The sequence below is a fragment of the Aspergillus alliaceus genome (assembly GCF_009176365.1).
Source record: "Aspergillus alliaceus strain CBS 536.65 unplaced genomic scaffold BDW43scaffold_1, whole genome shotgun sequence".
Classification (NCBI taxonomy): Eukaryota; Fungi; Ascomycota; class Eurotiomycetes; order Eurotiales; family Aspergillaceae; genus Aspergillus; species Aspergillus alliaceus.
The window spans coordinates 1,306,591-1,325,152 of NW_022474684.1; the positions used below are offsets into that span (position 1 = coordinate 1,306,591).

At 48.6% G+C, this 18,562-nt stretch overlaps 8 protein-coding genes across 8 annotated transcripts; 4 read left to right on the top strand and 4 right to left on the bottom strand.

Moving 5' to 3' along the window:
• The first annotated feature begins 3,538 nt into the window (after positions 1 to 3,538).
• BDW43DRAFT_10557 (type III PLP-dependent enzyme) lies at positions 3,539 to 5,449 on the top strand. The gene is made up of 2 exons (XM_032037829.1): positions 3,539 to 4,164; positions 4,222 to 5,449. The coding sequence occupies exons 1-2, from the start codon at positions 3,855 to 3,857 to the stop codon at positions 5,259 to 5,261; spliced, it is 1,350 nt and encodes a 449-aa protein (XP_031906553.1). The 5' UTR covers positions 3,539 to 3,854; the 3' UTR covers positions 5,262 to 5,449.
• Positions 5,450 to 5,722: 273 nt separating this feature from the next.
• BDW43DRAFT_296082 (uncharacterized protein) lies at positions 5,723 to 8,103 on the bottom strand (the record flags this gene model as incomplete). The annotated part of the gene is made up of 5 exons (XM_032044157.1): positions 5,723 to 6,783; positions 7,111 to 7,115; positions 7,194 to 7,383; positions 7,460 to 7,611; positions 7,685 to 8,103. The coding sequence occupies 5 exons, from the start codon at positions 8,101 to 8,103 to the stop codon at positions 5,723 to 5,725; spliced, it is 1,827 nt and encodes a 608-aa protein (XP_031906554.1).
• A 389-nt stretch (positions 8,104 to 8,492) lies between these two features.
• On the top strand, positions 8,493 to 9,097 carry BDW43DRAFT_258966 (uncharacterized protein). Its single transcript, XM_032040045.1, has one exon. It carries the CDS (start codon positions 8,750 to 8,752, stop codon positions 9,071 to 9,073), a length of 324 nt encoding a protein of 107 aa, XP_031906555.1. The 5' UTR covers positions 8,493 to 8,749; the 3' UTR covers positions 9,074 to 9,097.
• A 49-nt stretch (positions 9,098 to 9,146) lies between these two features.
• On the bottom strand, positions 9,147 to 10,274 carry BDW43DRAFT_258969 (putative 2-hydroxychromene-2-carboxylate isomerase). The gene is made up of 4 exons (XM_032040046.1): positions 10,147 to 10,274; positions 9,979 to 10,078; positions 9,627 to 9,910; positions 9,147 to 9,561 (listed from the first exon to the last, which is right to left on the bottom strand). Exons 1-4 carry the CDS (start codon positions 10,219 to 10,221, stop codon positions 9,358 to 9,360), a joined length of 663 nt encoding a protein of 220 aa, XP_031906556.1. The 5' UTR covers positions 10,222 to 10,274; the 3' UTR covers positions 9,147 to 9,357.
• Positions 10,275 to 10,448: 174 nt separating this feature from the next.
• On the top strand, positions 10,449 to 12,424 carry BDW43DRAFT_10615 (uncharacterized protein). The gene is made up of 2 exons (XM_032037832.1): positions 10,449 to 11,272; positions 11,326 to 12,424. Exons 1-2 carry the CDS (start codon positions 10,814 to 10,816, stop codon positions 12,271 to 12,273), a joined length of 1,407 nt encoding a protein of 468 aa, XP_031906557.1. The 5' UTR covers positions 10,449 to 10,813; the 3' UTR covers positions 12,274 to 12,424.
• Positions 12,425 to 12,864: 440 nt separating this feature from the next.
• On the bottom strand, positions 12,865 to 14,013 carry BDW43DRAFT_305491 (protein N-lysine methyltransferase family protein; the record flags this gene model as incomplete). The annotated part of the gene is made up of 2 exons (XM_032045802.1): positions 12,865 to 13,462; positions 13,526 to 14,013. 2 exons carry the CDS (start codon positions 14,011 to 14,013, stop codon positions 12,865 to 12,867), a joined length of 1,086 nt encoding a protein of 361 aa, XP_031906558.1.
• A 164-nt stretch (positions 14,014 to 14,177) lies between these two features.
• On the top strand, positions 14,178 to 15,974 carry BDW43DRAFT_258975 (uncharacterized protein). Its single transcript, XM_032040047.1, has 2 exons — positions 14,178 to 15,456; positions 15,520 to 15,974. Exons 1-2 carry the CDS (start codon positions 14,380 to 14,382, stop codon positions 15,772 to 15,774), a joined length of 1,332 nt encoding a protein of 443 aa, XP_031906559.1. The 5' UTR covers positions 14,178 to 14,379; the 3' UTR covers positions 15,775 to 15,974.
• Positions 15,945 to 18,560, bottom strand: BDW43DRAFT_258978 (fungal specific transcription factor domain-containing protein). Its single transcript, XM_032040048.1, has 8 exons — positions 18,419 to 18,560; positions 18,202 to 18,359; positions 17,832 to 18,142; positions 17,349 to 17,775; positions 16,990 to 17,299; positions 16,721 to 16,935; positions 16,607 to 16,670; positions 15,945 to 16,548 (listed from the first exon to the last, which is right to left on the bottom strand). The coding sequence occupies exons 2-8, from the start codon at positions 18,283 to 18,285 to the stop codon at positions 16,109 to 16,111; spliced, it is 1,851 nt and encodes a 616-aa protein (XP_031906560.1). The 5' UTR covers positions 18,286 to 18,359; positions 18,419 to 18,560; the 3' UTR covers positions 15,945 to 16,108.
• Positions 18,561 to 18,562: the final 2 nt, after the last annotated feature.

Below are 18,562 nucleotides of genomic sequence, written 5' to 3' on the forward strand. Positions count from 1 at the left end.
CTCTTCTTCTTTCGTCAGGTATCAAAGCGCGAGAGATCACTCGTAGAGCCCATACTGTACGGAGTCCTCCGCCTGAGTTTCTTCGACGAGCATTTGGCTCCGACACGCCAATTCCACAAGTACCTCGGTCACATGAGTTCGATCTTGCGGTTCAGGTTTTGGTTAAGAGGTTTGAGGACTCACAGGATCTCTTCCAGCAGTCCATGGATAGCTATCCCGGCGCGAAAACATCGGCCCTACGATCTCAACTAGGCGAACTCGAAGACCTGGTCGACAACTCTCTAAATCCACGGGTTCGGGCTGCGGCACAGGATGCTGAGGTTTTGAGCATTCAGCTCAATACGACCAGCACCCTAGCGGTAAAACAGCTGAGCGATACTCTCGACCGAGGCATTCGGAGGCGTCATCGCCGGCTACGCTGGATCCGACGTACCGGTTTTGTGATGCTCGAATGGGCCCTTGTTGGAATACTGTGGTGGGTGTGGTTGATTGTTATGGCCTTCAAGTTGTTACGAGGTGTTTTCCAAGGAATAATATCTGGAGTAAGATGGGTACTCTGGCTGTGATTCGTCTTGGTTCCTTACTCCCTGCGATATTAATGTTTCTTTTTCACCCCTTTTCCTTGTTCTTCTTTCCAACCATCTCTATATACCCCTTCTCTGGAGACTATTCTGCTCATTGTTTTACTGCAACTGATAACCTGATACGCACTATCTTTTTTTTCTCGCGCCATGTTTCAGTACAGATACTTTGTTTAATCCAGCCGCCTTGTATATACCCTTGTCTACGAGTATTGATTTACCGTGCTACCATAGTGCGCTCGATTACAGCCTTGTCAACTAATCCGTGTCAATAAAGTAAACCTCCTTCCTCTACCAACTACCTGATCAACAAAATTAGAGATATCGAACAACCGTACATTTCTAATCCAGCAGCTATCCCACAGCTTCATTTCAGCCATGAGCCTCCCTGAAACCAGTCATCTCTCGATATTCTAGTAACCATTGTTATTACTCTCTATGTTGATAATGACCACAATAAAGGAAGCAAAACATGATACTAGAAGACAATGCTCCTAACCTCGCATTCATCTCCACAAGGCACTTTCACATCAACAACAAAGCCGCTCCAAGACTTTGCTGAGGCGGCCAATGGATCGCCGGGTTAATACCGTCAAAGAACCATTCATATAGTCTAGGGCCTTTCAGGGTCTTGAGACGAAAGCCGGACTGTTGACCCTGGGATTAGATTGATTATTTGATGCTAGCGGGAGTGTCTTCATGTCTAGAGGTATAAGATACAACCGTGAGCCATCTTGCTTGTGTCTTCTTTACAGACAAGCAGTATAATCTTAGTCTATCGGTCTTATTACTATCATTTATATCTTCTTGGTATCATAGCTGATGTTGCGATGGGTCGTAGCTTGTGTCTTCGACGATTATTTGGCACAAAGGCTCGTGATCCTAAATCGGAAAGCCGGCAGAATCTCGTGCCTCGGTCCACGACAGATAATGAACAATATCCCCAAAGTGAGCAAAGCCTGCGGTCAGACGAGTCGGTGAAATCGTGGAAACCCATTGAGCAGTTGGGAAATCCAAGAATGACATTCAATAACGAAAGAACGACGGCGAGTTACCAAACACGTGCACAACCCGTAAATGTTCACCCTGTCCCAGGAAAGAGTAGATTTGGGGAGGATTTCTCTTGTTCTCTCACTCAACCAAAACCCAACATTGGGTGAAGGTCTAACCTTGCATCTCAACATATTCAACATCTGTCGAGGCGCTACGGAGTATGATCCCCCAAGAGCAAACCACTCAAACTTGCACCGCCAATGACGAAGACAACAATCACTTTCTAAGTGGCGGGTCGGGCTAGGGGCTGAGCTCAGTGTATTTGCTACGTTACGTATTCTCTGGGGCTGTATCGGCGAGTGGAATCATAGAGGGGGAAGTCCTGTGGTGCAGAGATTGTTTGTTATTTAGTAGGCCTTGTCGTGTTGCATATCTTCTGGTCAGCCGATTGCATGCCAATTGTGAAATGACTTGACGGTCTACATATTTCTTGTAATGACCTATTTAGAAGGCCATCTAGCCGAGTCTGGAAAATGTCCAATTTTTATTCCATTGTCTCTTGATATCAAATCCAATGGCAGAAACAAAAGTGTTGTAGTTACTGTACACTTGTTAGTAACGTACCACGTGATACCGGGGTGTTCCCTCTCTGCCTTTCTGGGTGGGCTTCAGTAGTACTAAGAACCCAAGAGTGCTCCGTGGGTTCCAGCTTTCAATGGAGCTCCCAGTCCCCGGTACGCCGTACCTCTAACGGTCCGTAATTATTGAATCGACCAATGGCCGACCGCGGAATATAATATACAGCTTTGGAGAACGGTTTCTATACCCGCGGCGCAAAGTTGATATCAACTCGGCTCATGGCTTGACAATAGAGATGCAGGAAAGGATGGATGGGGTTACTCTGTCTGTGTGATAGAGTTCACTTGCGTTACTGATGATATGCATAGACTCCTGACCCGACAATTCCACGAACTCAAATGAAGGGAGAAAAGAGAAAAAATGAGAAGGAGAATCATATCATGGTCTGCCTAAAATCCGAGCTCGGAACTTGATCTTCAGAGGATCTGTGATTGGCAATGAGGGATATATCTACAACCTGTTACCTGGTCGAAGGTTTAAATTAAATGCTTGGGAAGTTCTATTTATTTTCCTGGTGGCAAGGTTGGGTTACCGATGGATAAGCAGAATCCCACCAACCGGGGAGGATTAGAGGGAAGTCCTGCAGGGGCGAAGCTGGAGCAAGCAGGAACGGGCAGCAGGTTACGGGACGTGACAGCATGTCAATCGGTGGGATCGCCACCACGGTCAATGTTACGGGACAGTATGAATACGAAAGAAAAGGAGGGGGATGGCCCGTTCGGGAGATGCCGTAAGCACCCCCACGAGAACCCAACTTTGATTCTCACAGTCATCATCGAGAAAAAAAGTCTCTGTGTATCTCTCATCCTTCCTCTTTCTCATTCCTACCCCATTGTCCCTTCAGGTGAGTCCTTTTCCCCTTGATGATCCTCTCCCAATCCCTGCCAGTTTCCAAGACTCTTCCTGATCTGGAACTATTGCCCCCCTTCTCCCCCTAGGCAATTTCTGCCTGACCGTGTGCCCTTTGCCCTAAGTGCGCTTCCACCGAACGCCCCCGGTCGTCAAGGGAAGAGCGAAAAATAGAAAAAGGCAAAAATAAAAAAAAACTCTGCACCTCACGGCTTCTTCTTCCCCTTTCCTCTCCCCGCGTCATTAAATCTCTCACTCCAGAATTGAGGGTCAGAGCTTCATTTCCAAACTTGCTGACCGCTGGTTCTTGACCTCTTGCGTCAGGTCCCCATTTTCCAGGCAGACTTTTGTTCCGCCTATTACCAGACTTTCCGTCGCACCACCGGCCTTTGGAATCGTCTCAATTCCAAAGGCTCTAGATCACCACGGCTCTCGGAGCCTCGCACCTACCTTTCCGTCAAATTGTCTATCCTCGACGTCCCCGCAGCACTCTTAACAACATTCCACCTCCTGCTGACTTCCCCCCGTACGTACTCGTCCGGCGCGCCATTTATTAGTCCGTTGACGCCCTCCGAATTTATTCCTTCGCCCCCTGAGCTGCCGCATAGGACTACTCTGAAGGTTCTTCCTCTTGAGGAGGAAGGGTCTAGGAGGCTTGGTCCAGTCAACTACGGTTGCGAAAGTTTTCGCCCTCCTTAACACGCAGTCGCGTAAATCAACTCTTCTTTTCAACCCTTATTTCACTTTCACCCTTTGTTAAGTCCTTATCCCGTGTGCATCGTCGCAGCGCACATGGTTATGGCACCGACTGCGTGTATACCTGCTGAAGTATGCATGACAAAACATTGTCAAGACAAAAGCGACTTCAATTATAATCATAAGTTTAGTCAAGTCAGCAATTATGGAGGGGATGATCTCTCGCAATCCAGGTTGGCGGCCAAAGATCTCGTTTTGAACGTGCTGAAGAAGCGCGCGGGCGAAGTTGATGTTGACCGCTGCGCTCCTGGAGATGAGGATGCGTTCTATGTGGCGGACATGGGCGAGGTCTACCGACAGCATTTACGCTGGAAAATGAACTTAGGCCGGGTCAAACCTTTTTATGGTAAAGGCTCATTGCGCTTGTGGATTTTTATAGAAACACAGCTAACTGGAGTATCAGCGGTCAAGTGCAACCCGGACCCGGAGATTCTTCGCCTTATGGCCAAGCTTGGCAACGGCTTCGACTGCGCGTCGAAGGCCGAGATCGACCTAGCTCTCGACACGGGCATTGATCCCAGTCGTATCATCTACGCGCAGCCCTGCAAGACCAAGTCTTACCTACGCTACGCGGCTCAAGTGGGCGTCAAGCAGATGACCTTTGACAACGCCGACGAACTGTACAAGATCAAGGCCTGCTTCCCGGATGCAGAACTCTACCTGCGCATCCTGACGGATGACTCCACCAGCTTATGCCGCCTGAGCATGAAGTTTGGTGCTTCTTTGGATATTGCCCGTCACCTGCTTGAGTTGGCCCTCCAACTCGAGCTGAAGGTTGTTGGTGTCAGCTTCCACGTTGGCTCGGGTGCCGAAGACCCTGCCGCCTTCGTCAAGGCCGTCCAGGATGCCCGCATGGTCTTTGACCAGGCTGCCGAAATTGGCCACGAACTGCACACCTTGGATGTCGGCGGTGGCTTTACTCAGGAGACTTTTGAAAAGTTTGCTGGGGTCCTGAGCGATGCATTGGATGTGTATTTCCCGCCACATGTCCGTGTCATCGCTGAGCCTGGTCGCTATTACGTGGCGAGCGCCTTCACCCTGGCAGCCAATGTGATTGCTCGTCGGGATGTGCGAGATCCCGAGGATCCGGCCAATGATGCTTATATGGTCTATCTCAACGATGGAGTCTATGGGAACTTCTCCAATATCATCTTTGACCACCAGCATCCGATTGCCCAAATTCTGACCTGTGCGAATGCCTCGAATGCTGCGACTTCAGAAGGCATCGCCTATTCCATTTGGGGACCCACCTGCGATGGCATCGACGTCATTACCCAACGGATCACTTTGCCCGGTCTGCTGGACGTCGGTGACTGGCTGTTCTTCGAGGACATGGGGGCTTACACAAAGTGTAGCGCCACCCGTTTCAATGGCTTCTCTGACAATCACGAGGTGATCTACATCTCGAGCGAAGCCGGCGCTTCTGCTCTTCTCGAGTATTAGCACTCTTTAGCTCTTATTATTTCTATTTTTGCACCACTTCCTATAGGTTTAATGCGGAGAGTGCAGAGTCATTGATTGGAAACTTGCTTGTATTGTTTGAATTATTAGTTTTGTTTATATTGTGGTTTTATATTATGTTCCAAGTAGATCTCGGGGTTAGAATTGAGTTGTTTATAGGTTATAGCCTCACCGTCATTCCTACTTTTTTTTTGGATTTGCATAGATGAGCTGTCCGTCAGTGCCTTGGATATCAATGAAGCCTGCATCGTTTCACAAATCTATCCGGATATCTATATTGTTTCTATCCAATATACCCACTTCATGATAACCGCCACACGGATACATTTACATCCTGTTTTTATAACATTTATGTCCAATGACAGTCGTCAACATGGCGGAAGCCAGCTCCACTCCAAAAAAAAATACCCTCTATGAAAGAGAGAGGAAGGTAATAAAGTCGCCTAGACAAGTCGCTCAACAACCAACTCCGTTCCTTCATTCCCCTCTCCAACTTGGACCAAGCCACCGGCTTCTAGCTTCTTCTTCCACTTTGCAGACTCATACCGGGCAAGGATAAACGTGATGCGAGCAGCCACGCTCGGGTCAGCTGTTTCCGCAACGACCTCGGAGGGGGTGAAGGTCCAACGACCAAATGCCCAGTTTAGAATGTAATGTTTGGCCGCTCCGTCCTCAGCAGATCTAGGCTCGCCCAGGGTATCCGACGACTCAGCCGGAGGCGATTGCGTCGAGCAACGCAATATACCTTTAATTCGATAGACCTCGTCCTTTGGCGCAGACTGCAGCAACTGCTCCAGCATAGATACATTAACCGTGGGCTCAGGCTGAGTGGATTTCAGTGTGACAGAAAGCACCTCCACCTCAGATTGATGATCATGCTTGTGCCCATGGTCATGGTCATGACCATTTGTAAGTTTAGCCCCATCCGCCTTCACAAACAAAGCCCCATCAATGCCCAACAGCACATTCTTGTCCACCCTCCCCTTATCTGACTTCACATACGGCGTCTGCACCTCCAGATCCCCCACACGATCCAAACAAAGGTCAAACCGTCTCTCCGATACCTTCTCCCATTTGTTGAAAATAATCAAATCAGTGTACTTCGCCTGCAACTTCGCCGTATAGGATGTATCCTCGTACCCTTCCCAATTCTCCACGTCGATCACACTGATCACACCGTCCAAGACAAAGCTGCCCGGCTGTTCACGTCCCACCCGATTCACCTCCATCGCCAACGTCGCGGGGAATGCACTCCCACTGGTCTCGATCACAATGCGATCCGGCTTGACTTCGTCGCGGAGTTGGTTCAGCGCATCGCTGAGTTGACCGACGAGGTTGCAGCAGATGCACCCGTTCAGGAGTTCGCGGACACCGGAGATGGATTGTGCCGAGGCTAGCTGGGAGTCGATGGCAACATCGCCAAATTCGTTCTTGAGAAGAGCGAGACGGTAGTTTTGTGGGAGCTGAGGGATCAGGTTGAGTAGGAGGGTGGTTTTTCCTGAGCCTAGAAAGCCGGTCACGATTGTGATGGGGATTGGGGGCATTTTTGCGGTTTATTTTTGTATTGCTTATGATCTGTTTTGCCGTCTAACCGGTCTATTTTCCTAATGAGCATGTACAAGCGATGCAAAAGACAAGTCTATATCTATAAAAAACTGAGGAAAAGAATGTGGACAACAGGCAACGAATTTATGAGATGATCGGGAAGAATGGTTTGATTCCGATAAAAAGCGGCGGAGGGGCAATGGAGCGGGCACCACTATTCCCGATCGGTAAAAGCCCTAAGATGTTCCAGTGTAAAATGATATAATGTCATGTATGAACATAAAACCAGGACTGTATTCATGTCTAAACCGACACAAAAAAAAAAAAAAATCCTAAGACCAATTAACAGACTATGTGGGACCCATAAACTTCGTCAGATCCTCAAACATAGACCGCCGCTTATTAAGAATCTCATAGAACGTCTTCTCATCCGCCACATGCCCGATAACAGCCTGGTCCTTGCCCGCCTGGAGCTGTGCAAACGCCTCGTTGATAAACTGGTCCAGTGGCATGCCGATATTGCGCCCGACCTCGGGGGTCAAGTAGTCATGAAGTTCGGCTGTTGATCAATATCAGTCTAGAACGACAAAATACATATACCACGACGGAATCGCAAGGGAAAGGAAGGGACTCACTCTGCACCGCCGGAGGAGACAAATCAATAACCTTAACATTGGTCGACTTGAGCTGCTCCCTGAAGCAGTAAACAAAGGCATTTAGCGCCGCCTTCGCGGCCGAATAAGCCGGCATCGGACAAGCAGGGACAATAGCGAGATTCGTCCCGGTACTAACATCAACACCATCATCAGTCTCACTATTCCCCTCTTCAGTCCTGGATATGGAATCAAGACAGAACTCACAAGATGAAGCTAACCGGCTCAGTCTTCGCCGTCAGATAGGGCAGGAACGCATGCGCCAGAGCCACGATGCTGGTGAAGTTGACGTGGACCTCGTTCTGGAAGCTGGCTAGGTCAAATGTCTCCTGGCTGGTTAGGTTGTAGCGGCGCTGCACGCCTGCGTTGAGAAACACACAGTCGATGTCTGGGTATGTGGTGAAGACGTCCTTTGCGAACTGCGGCGCTTGCTCGGTTTTGCTCACGTCAAAGGTTATGGAATGGGCGTTGGATCCGCCGTGTGTGCTGACGAAGTCGTTGAGGCGGTCTTGACGTCTTCCTACGGCTGTAACTTTGATGCCGGTTTTGATGAAGCGGTCGGCCATTGCGCGGCCGATGCCTGAGGTGGCGCCGATGAGAAGGACGTGTTTGTATGGGAATGACATTATAAGATTTAGACGGCTGTTGAGTTGGCAGTGGTAGTTGTTTGAACTCTTTAGTAGTATTGTTGTTATTGGTGTTTGTGGTTAATGAGGTCTATGGAGGGGTACTACTCTATGATATTTATATCACATCGTAGCGATGGCGTTGGGCGTACATCCTACGGTCTACGCGGAGATAAACTGGAAGCTTTGATAGAAAGTCCGGATATAGTCCAGGACACCCTCTATCTCCGCCTCGGACACCAGAAACGGGCCTAACCCAAAACGAACAACAATGTCTGTCCAAATAATGCCGCTTCCCACCGCTTGCCTCGGATTAACAGCTCATGCCCGATCAGGTCTCATGCTGCTTGCGCGTCTCATTACTTCAAGGTAGAACAAATCGACGGCAGAGAAGATCAAAAAAGTAGAATATAGTTGCCTAAGCACCTAGGCATAGTTGATTGTTTCCCAAACCAGTAACCCATGTGGCCCCCTTCCATGGGGTCCAGCCTTGTAAGGCTCAATGATATCATCTGCCCCAATTGATGTCATCGGCTGGACTTCCATTGAACATAGTAGATAATAATACCCTCTCGCTTACTTTGCACAAGCTCCCTATGGGAAACTACACACCTTATCGATACTCTTCCCGGTGGATACGGCGCCAATGATGGAGCCAACTGTGAATCCGACAAGCCCAAACGATGCAGCTTCTTCTACCACTACGACTCAAGAACCAACCTATGATGCGCCGCGTAATAATTCAACGGTATCGGAAAGTTCCCTGACGGGGGTCACGAATGGCATCGCCAATGTGGCGGGAAGTTCGATCCGTGAGGCTAAGAACAGGCTCACGACTGTGACGTCTAATGAATCGGTTCTGAGCGTTTGGGAGCAGGTTCGCTGGATGGCTACGGGTAGGAACGGCGAAGAAGGGAAGCAAGGTTGGTTTAGTGGTACTTTTTCCTTCAATGTGCTTTTGTTGGGCTGACATTGTTCCCGAAGTAGTCGATACTTCTCCTACTCAGGACGAAGTTGACCTGATCGATAGCATGGATAATGAGAAGATTGCCGAGTTTCTCCGAGAAAAGAATAGAAGCGATGGTCGTCGGCCAAGAAAAAGATAATAGTCTCATTTATGTCGCGTATCATCCGCATAGGGGGGTCCCAGGTTTTACGAAAAGGACTTCATTACAGGAGAGCAAACAACTGTAAAAGAAAAATGTACGCCCAGATGGATAATATGTGCTCTTATACTCCGGATCTGCGGACTCTTTACAACACTGCTTTGAATCCCTTCTCCGAACCGCGGTCCAGACCCAGGAAGTCTGCTACTTGACCTAGGTGATCGATCCCCCAGAACCCTTCAGTCTCGCCCTTGGTATTGGTGCATTCGAACCAAGGGATCCCAAAAGCACCAGACTTAAACGCCTGGTCCGTGTTAGCCTTCAAAAGCTCCTTGGCCTCTGATTGGCCCATCTGTTAATATGTTGATTAGCACGAATAATATACGTCCAGCATAATAGAACCTATAATCAACTCACAGCTCCAAGGATTTCCTGAGCCCCGTCCTTCCCAAAGACCTTTTCTAGCACAGGAGTAAACCCTTCGACTTGTCCGATCTTAGCATTCCCCTGCACCCAGAACGAGTCATAGAAGGCTTCGATGGTTGAGACAAGCTTTCCCGGTGATTTTAGGGATACAGCGCAGAGGGCCCGTCCTGTTGCCAACGTCAACGGCGGGAAGCCTTCCGGGGTGTGTTCAATAATGGGAACGGAGAAGTAACGCGCCCAGCGGATCCGCTCCTTTCCGATCCAGACATCCTTATCTGGATTCAAGATTTTAGTCAAGCCATGACAGGTACAAGTCGAATCATATCCGAGGGTTCTCTCTCACTCTTGATGTTGACGGGAGGAGTGTTCCCACAGGCATTCATCAATCCGCCCAGGAAGATCGGAACATAAGTGACATTGCATTTGGCAAAGACGGGGGAATTCTTAGGACGTTTGTCAGCTCCGGGTAAATAGACGAGGCTGCAGGTATTTAATATGTAATCAAACGTACTCTCAGCACATGGAATGCGATATACCCAAACGGGCTAACGACATCCAGGTACAAGGTGATCCGGGGCACAGTCATGGGGTCTAAAATTAAATTAAATTATATCAATGGCGTTCAAGCACGCCTTACGCCCTGGATATGTTATAACTGAAGGGAGAATTACTAGTAGTAGGTTCACCCCGCCTTTTTATAGCCTGAGTCAGCTTATTCGACCGTCATTGGTCAACTGCATGGACTCATAATACAAATGCCGAGGTTCAGATTTCCCCGCCAGTTCAGCAGTGACTTTCAAGCTTTATAGACTACGTTTATTTGAATGCGATGGGCTTGATGTGAATAGTGTCAGGAGTAGAGTTTCAACATGACAAGGCCCAGTCTGGAAGTTTTCTTGGTACGTGCTTTGACTTCAGAGACCCAAGGTACGCTATGGAAGGTGCCTTGATATCATCACCAGCCACTGCGCCTTCCGCACAGTTCACCAATTCAAGTTTTATATTTAAGTACAGGAGGAAGCTGCGAAGAAGTCATGACTCGCTCAACTTCCAGACGTAAATTGCGCGCTTTAATATTTCTGAGCTTCAATGTTCCATCGCAAGCGTTATATTTCCTGCATATCTTGTCCCCCCCCGTGTGATTTATTCTAGTATATGATAACGCTGCATCTGCAAGCATGCTTAGCTCTGACACAGATTCATGGACGGGAGAGAAGCAGGTCCCCGCTGGAGCATGCCACGCGTATTCATCGAGTTCGGTGTCCTCTAAAGACTCAATTCCGGAATGTAGCGACTGGTCAGACTCGGAATGCCTTCAGGACCCTGTAACTCAGAAGCGTCGGCATGGTGTATATTTCCATCGGCCTCCGGTATGGGTCTCCGGTTCCTCTCGGACAATGAGCCAATCTACGGCGTTTGCAGACTGGAAGATGCGTCATGGATCTGATGAGGGTTGTATGTCCGATAGAGATAGTCTTTGCGAGGCACTGGATGCCTTGTACAAGGAACGAGGGTCTAGCAACCTTTGGCCGGCGAACCATGATCAGCAGCTTTTCAGTAAAGTGACAGCGGCCACGGCGGATGTCCTTGCTAGTATCGATGCTACTATGTCGGAATCGGCAGAGGTTCCTCTTCTGGTGAGTAGTGTGTTTTCCTCGCGAGATATGTGCCATTCTGACAGCGTCCACAGGTAAACTGGGAGAACCGCAAACAAAAGTGGCGTAACTCGACTTCGGCAGAGGCATGTAGCTGTCCGGGCTGTCGTATATCGTCAGATGAGCCTCTACCGAATTCGCGGCCATCAGTACGTTCATATCGCCAAGTCAAGCCAGGTTTCTGCACCCGCTTGAAATTTCAGAAAGATATACGGCTGGAGACTGAGGAGAGATGGGCTATACAAGAGGGATCGCTGGTGATTTGTCTTGACCCGTCCTATACCTTGCTTGGCCACGAACGACAATCGGACGAATTCGAGATTGTGGGTGGCGACGTTTATGTTGTTTGCCGTATATATGCCGATCTGTGGGCTCTCTGTGCCAAGGCGTTGTTTATACCTCAGCCCAAACCATACTCTTATGAGGCGACGACGAGGGACTCTATGGGTCTGGGCTTCCTTCCTCTGTGTGCGGCGACATTGGCCGCAAACTTCAGCGCTTTTACCGGGAGATGTTTACGGTATGCGTGTTGTAACTCAAGCGAGCCTAGACATCCTGGCAATGGGTTGCCTGTCATGCCTCCGCCTCGTTCCCACAGCCTCACTGCTAGCAAACAAGTTTTCAAAGGGCACAAACATCACCTTGAGTTACCCGATACTGCCTATGATACTTTCCGCAATACTTCCTTGAGTAGCGATTCGGACTATATCCCCCTTGACTCTACTCTCGAACAGGTCCTTACCAGAGTAGGAAGCCGGAGACGTCGGCCTATTCGCCTTGGAGATCGCTTTTCGCTTCAGAAAATCTGGAACGACGTCAAGGCGTCAGGTGTCTGGAAATATGATCTACTACCACTTCCACATCGCAATCGAAGCTCGAGTATCTGGGTGACTGAAGGCGGAACTCGACATCATCTACGCAAAAAGCGAGGAGATAGAAGCCCAGCAAGCGAAAAGTTGAAGTTTCTCATTGGGTTGTCTTAAAGGAGGTCATCGAAGGACCACAGTTTTCATAAAACCTGAGAACTTGCTCGAGGATTTTGGTAACCAATTCCATTGGAAAGGTCTTAATTTTGTAGTCTCGGGTGGCGGATTCCTTATAGTTGCAGAAAGACACGCTGTGTTGATAAGATAGTGACTAAAAACAAGACTCAAATCCATATTGAGGGTATCTTGTAACTTTCATGAATTATGCCGCTTATCCGTGCCAAAGTCTATGCCCAAGAGCCCAAATCATTAAAAGCCGTTGTGGAAGTGCAAGTACGCATATCTCTAGCGCAGGAAAATGCGGTTACAAAGCTGCCGTGAGCCGTTGGGTTGCGATCACTACTTCGCGATTAGCCATTCTGTAAGTAATATACATACTGGCACGCAGTATCCCGGTGGCCAGCTGCATCTAAGCGGGAAAGGTCCAAAAAAAAAAAAAGAAAGAAAGCATAATCAGGAAGGAAAATACACTGTCATCCCCCGACATACAGACGACCACGAAGGGAGACTGATGTATATATCCTCTTGAGTCAATCGAACGGCCAAATAGTTGATGTAATAAGAATATTTCCTTCTGCCGAGATGGGCTTATGGGTGTCTTGTCTTGTTCCCATAGCAATACAATTCAATTTGATCGAACTCGTCATGTTGCGAGGGCAGTTGCATACTGTCATGATGCAGATTTGAAAGCCCTGATGACTGTACCAAATCGAAGAAAATGGTTTCACTGTCATGCCGCCTCTTCAGGGCTACAAGGATAATCGCATTCGATGAAGTCTGAACGAGACGGTCCAGCACTGAAACAAGGGCGGGTAAGCTGTCTGCATTATAGGTACAGTCTGATACTAGAATCAAGTCGACAGAACCGTTACAGAGGTCATCTGGGAGTGGCTCGTCCCAGTCCAGAGTCCGATATTCAAGGCTAGAGAAAGGTGTCGGTTTGGCAACTGCTATGTTTTGCGTTACTATTTCCTCGACCTCTGGGAGGTCTGTGAGCAGGACGGAACATTGAGGAAGTATTTCTGCCAGTGCAATTCCTACAATCCCGCATCCTGACCCCAGTTCGATGACGCGAAGAGGAGTGCTGCGTTCAGATTGTAGTAGATTTTGCAGGAATGGTGCCGTTGTTGCTGAGTCTCCGGTAGCAATTTGCTGGAGGTATATCACCGATGCAATGGCTGCATCCCTGGAGTTATAAGTGTTTAGTTTTGGATCCATGGGGTTCAATCCTAGGTTGAAGAAGCCTTACCAGATATGGCGGGCAATGCTGTTCCCAGTTTCTTCCCATATCCTAAGATCTTGGCCATCTTTGAACCCAAAGCGTCTCTCGAGGAGGTTCTCGGCAACCAAAGACTCCGACCCGCCGAAAGGTGCACTCCATCCAGAGATGACTAAAGGAACGCCGGCTTTTCCCAGTAGAATGTCTGGTGTAGGGGAATTATGCTTCAGACGATCAGCCGTAGTGACACTTAGGACAGTGGTATGTTGGGAGAGCTGCGGATGGAAAGGTCCTAGTGATATAGGGAGTTCCCGTTTGCCTGCTTTCCAACTCAATGGTTCCTGATGCAGAACTTTTTCTGAACCTTTGAGAGTCAATGTTACAACTAGATCCACATCCTGAGCCAAAAATGTATCTCCTAAATCCGTGGTGATGCAGATGAGGGCGGATATGGACAAGGATCCAGATTTCTGCTTCTGACTCCTGGGAGTCTTGAGAAAACGAATGTAATAAACCATGATGAGCCAGGATATATATAATATATAGATATATATTTTTCTTAATAATTGCATTTCGCTGGTACTGTATTTATCGGACGGGCACGTGCCAGCTGACTAACGCGAGGGCAATGACATCGTGAGACGGTGTTGCATTCCTCAGGCCGCAGTAGACCCCGAACTCGCTCCCAACTCCATGTGCTTTGAATGGGATCCTTCAAAAATCCCACGTACTAGCGTCAACAACAGCTGGACATCCCATTTGATTTCTTAAAAACTCAATGGGGCCTCTTGGGTGATGTTGGAGTGACTTGCGCAGACCGCTCGCTCTTAAGTCATTGCGTGACCATTATCAACGTCCTTATCCCCCATACAACTCTACCCAAGATGATGCGACCCAGAGACCCCCGTGTTCGCCAGACTATCAACCAAATCTCTCATAATCTTGAAACTGCAAATGAGACAGCCCAAGAAGGGCTGTATACCGTCTCCCATAACTATATCTTGCCATGCTTTGCGACGATTGGGAACTGTGTCTACGCATGTGCCTCACCTTGCCTCCCCAGCCGTAAAGATCAACTTCGACGTCGCCGAAGGGGGCGCGCAGAGGCAGTATTTGACTTTTACGATGATTGGGACAATGATGAATCCGACGACGGTTTATTGGGGTGGGGTACGGACGAGCTGGATCGCTTATTAGCAGGGAGTGGGTTGACGCGTGGAAGTGCTGAACAGCCCCGCAGACATCGGAAGATGAGTTATGGCACGCGGCGGGCAAGGAGGAAAAGTAGTGTGTTGGTTCCCGACGATCGGAATGATCCAACCGTTATCCCAAGTTCGTCGTTCCTGGGTTTTCTGGAACGCTTCCCTTGGAGATTTGGGGCCCGGGGTCTGAAATATCGACCCTCCGCGTCAGATCTTCAAGAACATCCCACCGGGCTGCGGAGGCATCCACATGAAGATGAGCCTCTGATGGAAGCAGAGGAGGAAAATGAAGGACCGAGTTCCAATGTCAAGGGTGGAAGGTATCGCAGCTCAACGCAGTCATCGCGAGAAACAGCAAATTCTCTGAGCTCCCGCGGTGATCTAATCCCTAGCGATGAGGAAGAAGATGCAGTACCACTGGATGATGAGTTTGCTATGGCGCTAGGCAGTCGCCGGGGCACTGGACTGGAGTCGGAAGATCAATTCAGCGATAAGCCCGCAAGTATGAGGTCTGTATCAGGCTCATTCAGCCTGGCATCAAAAGAATCGAGAAAGAAGAGATCGAAGCGAAACAGCCGCTTACGATCACCACAGAACTCTTATATTGATGTCATACAGGATATTACCACCCCTTCGATAGTGGATCTCCAGAAGGAGGAGGAGCAAATAGAACGCCAAGAGGAATTGGAGGTAATAAGGAGACGACTTGCTGCGCGACAGTTGGCTTCTAGCCGCGGCTTGGATCAAGCGAGAGACTCGGTAAGCGATTAACCAGTCAACCTTCAGGCAATAGCAGCGGAAGCTAACATGGCAAACATCTAGTCCACTCCGCAGTCCCTTGTACTTCGTTCTCCTTCTATCTCTACAGATACTCATCGTCCTGAACATGTTAACACTCCTCTCGAATCAACAGGGGAAAGTGAACTCTCCACCGAGCGATTATCTGGAGATTATTCCCAGACAGAACCATTTCCACCTCTACCGCTGACACCCCCGGCAGCAAGCGAAGGCTCCGAACCTGAAGTACAGCCGGACTTGGCAGGAACAGACACAGAACATCTACCCAACCGCAACTAATAGTCAGAGCAAGATCTAAAGGCTGAGTCAAGCCATGTGGATCTTTGGCACCAGAGCTTTTGTACAGGTAAAGCAAGGCGCTGCGACACCTCACCTTGTTCTATGTGGCAGCCATATAACTTTGTACAGCATAATGACTGATGATATGATATTTCTATACCCGATATGATTAAGAAAGAATGCAGTACATTAGGCCCTTACGCTTCCACATTGTAGTCAGTAAACCGAGGCTTCTATAAGCAGGCACCATGTACGGTCTGTTCTTAAAAAGCAAAATCATAAGGTGTATGGCATGTCCTCAAGAAACATGATGATACGGGAAGTAAAACCTTAGTCACAATAGATAGCGGTCGTTTCCTGCTCTACCATGGCCAAAGACTGGGTTAAACCTTGGCGGCCGGACATCAGGTAGTTGTTCTGTAGAGTCCCACTGCTTATTGGCATCGAAGCTATTGGCGCCGGTGGCGGCCATACCATCATTGTACCGTGCTGATTGTATTGCGGGATGCTGTACAAGTTCCGCCTGTGTCGAACCAGCTGAGGATCCTTCGAAAAGCCATGGCGGGTTTGCGAGCGACATGATCTCTTGATCGAAGATGGTCCATGAATAGTCTAAGTTGGGTGGTGGGAAAGACAGCTCGTGACTCATATCAGGGGGAGTATGCATGCTCTGCATGCCGGATTGGATTCGGTCCGCGAGCACCCCGTGGATACTTTGTATAGAAGGATCACTTTGCTTCAGGATGCTGAGATGTGTTTGAATTAGACTTAGATCTAAAAAGGCGGATGAGTATGTCAGATATCTTGCTTAGGGAAAACCGTACTTCCATACCATCTTGGTGAGTGATACCGTCCTCGACGCCTCGCAAGAGGAGCATTGCAGCCCATGTTATCATCTATACCGGTTAGCTTTCGTTTAGGCGCAATGCTGGGTGATAGTACACACTATGAGGTCCCAATTAGACCATATACTGGCATCATCTTGGCGAAGTCGCAGTACGGCCCGTGCTGAAACCAATAGTTCATGCCTTTCAGACGGAGTTATGTTCGCAGAGCCCAAGTCAAATCCTCGAGCTGGGTGATAAATTGACAGAACATAAAGTTTATGGAGGTGGTACTGTAGAAGAATGAGTATTCCTCGGCGATCTGACGGAGACGGTTCTTCATGTACAGTGTTAGCACAGTTCCATAAAGATGAAGCCAGTCTATACCTACGGGATGTTCCGTTATATCGGACAAGCCAGTCATCGAGTTTCCTTGCCCAGAGTCGGATAACCCTAAAGTCTTCGTCCGTAAAAGGTGTACGAACGCGAGTCATGGTCTCCTTTACACTCGAGCGAACGAAAGACCATATGGTTGGTAGCCCTCGCCCCACGAAATGACTGACTCCCTGATGCATCATCTGTGATAGACCTCGATATGCATCCCCCTCGTGACTACTTACTTGTTGGAGAGCTGGAGTCGGTGGTTGTCTAGGGAGGAGAGGGTAGCACATATTCATAGAGGCATGTTCGATGTCAATCACCTAAACTAGTAAGCACTGCTCCTAAGCACTGCAGGCCAAGACTACTTACCTGAATTCCAGAAAATAAATCGCGCCAATCTTGAGTCAGGCCACTTAAGTCAGCTGGGCAATGGTCCAGCAAGAGTCGATAGGCAATTGCTATCCATTTGTTAGTAGTCTCAATATAGGCCTCCGAAACAAGAGTAGCCATTATAAGGCCTAGGATATTTTGGAACGCCTTGTCTTCCTCTTTGTAGCAGGGATGACCGTTGTCTCCAGCATTTGGCCCAACGGCACTCGGCAGGGGAGTCGGGGTAACCAGCTCAGCAATGGCATTGCAGGTAGCCATAAAATACCCACCCGCTAATGATGCAAGTTCCTTTACCGGGCTATGGAGCGCGGATATATAGAGCACGGAGGCAAGCAATAGGGGTGAGGGGGAAGAGAAGGCCCTCCGATCCTTTAAGAAGTGTAGTAACGGCAGGTTATTGAGAAATCTATGTATCCATGAGCTTCCGCCATCTAAATTGATGAGGTCTATGAAGCAACATACGTTTCCCATAGTCCCTTGACTGTGGAATAAGACCAAAGATCTTTATTTTGCGGTGGGCGGGTAATAAGCCTCAAATGCTTGACAGCTTTCAAGAGGTCGGAAATGGGCATGCCAGCTTCTTCGTCTTGATCTGAGTCAACGTTGGCCATGCCCATGGCATCTCTCTCTCTATTAATCCCTAGAATAGCCTCAATACGGTCCAGCCGGCTGAGAACGGACTCCGCGTTTGGATCAGACTGTGTCGAGTGAGAAAGGAATGTTGTATATTGTACACCCTGCGGGAATGACACTATCTCTTGGGCAGCGGCCGCCTAACTTTGGTAAGCATAATCTATCCCAAGTAATTGATACTCTCAGGATTAGCACCAACATTAGATCTGGGCTTGAACACGCAAGCAGAATTGGCGTGGCGACACCGACGACATGGAGGAGTGCCATCGACCTCACATTTCATCTCGAAGCCTATCAGTACATCCTTTCCATGAGAGAGATGTCACCGGCGTCTAACCTTCAACCTGCGGCAGTTGACTAGAAATTGGTAGGAACTCAGCAACTGTAGGTTACATGCAGCATAAGAGACTACATACCACATGCTTTAGTAGGCTTAGGGCCCATTACAATGGCATCACTTTTCTTCATGATGAAAGACAGGTAAACAGAATGACATGGCGTCCTTCAGTATTAGATCAAGGGGTCATCATGTCTATTAGAATTCTCTTGAAACCTAATCG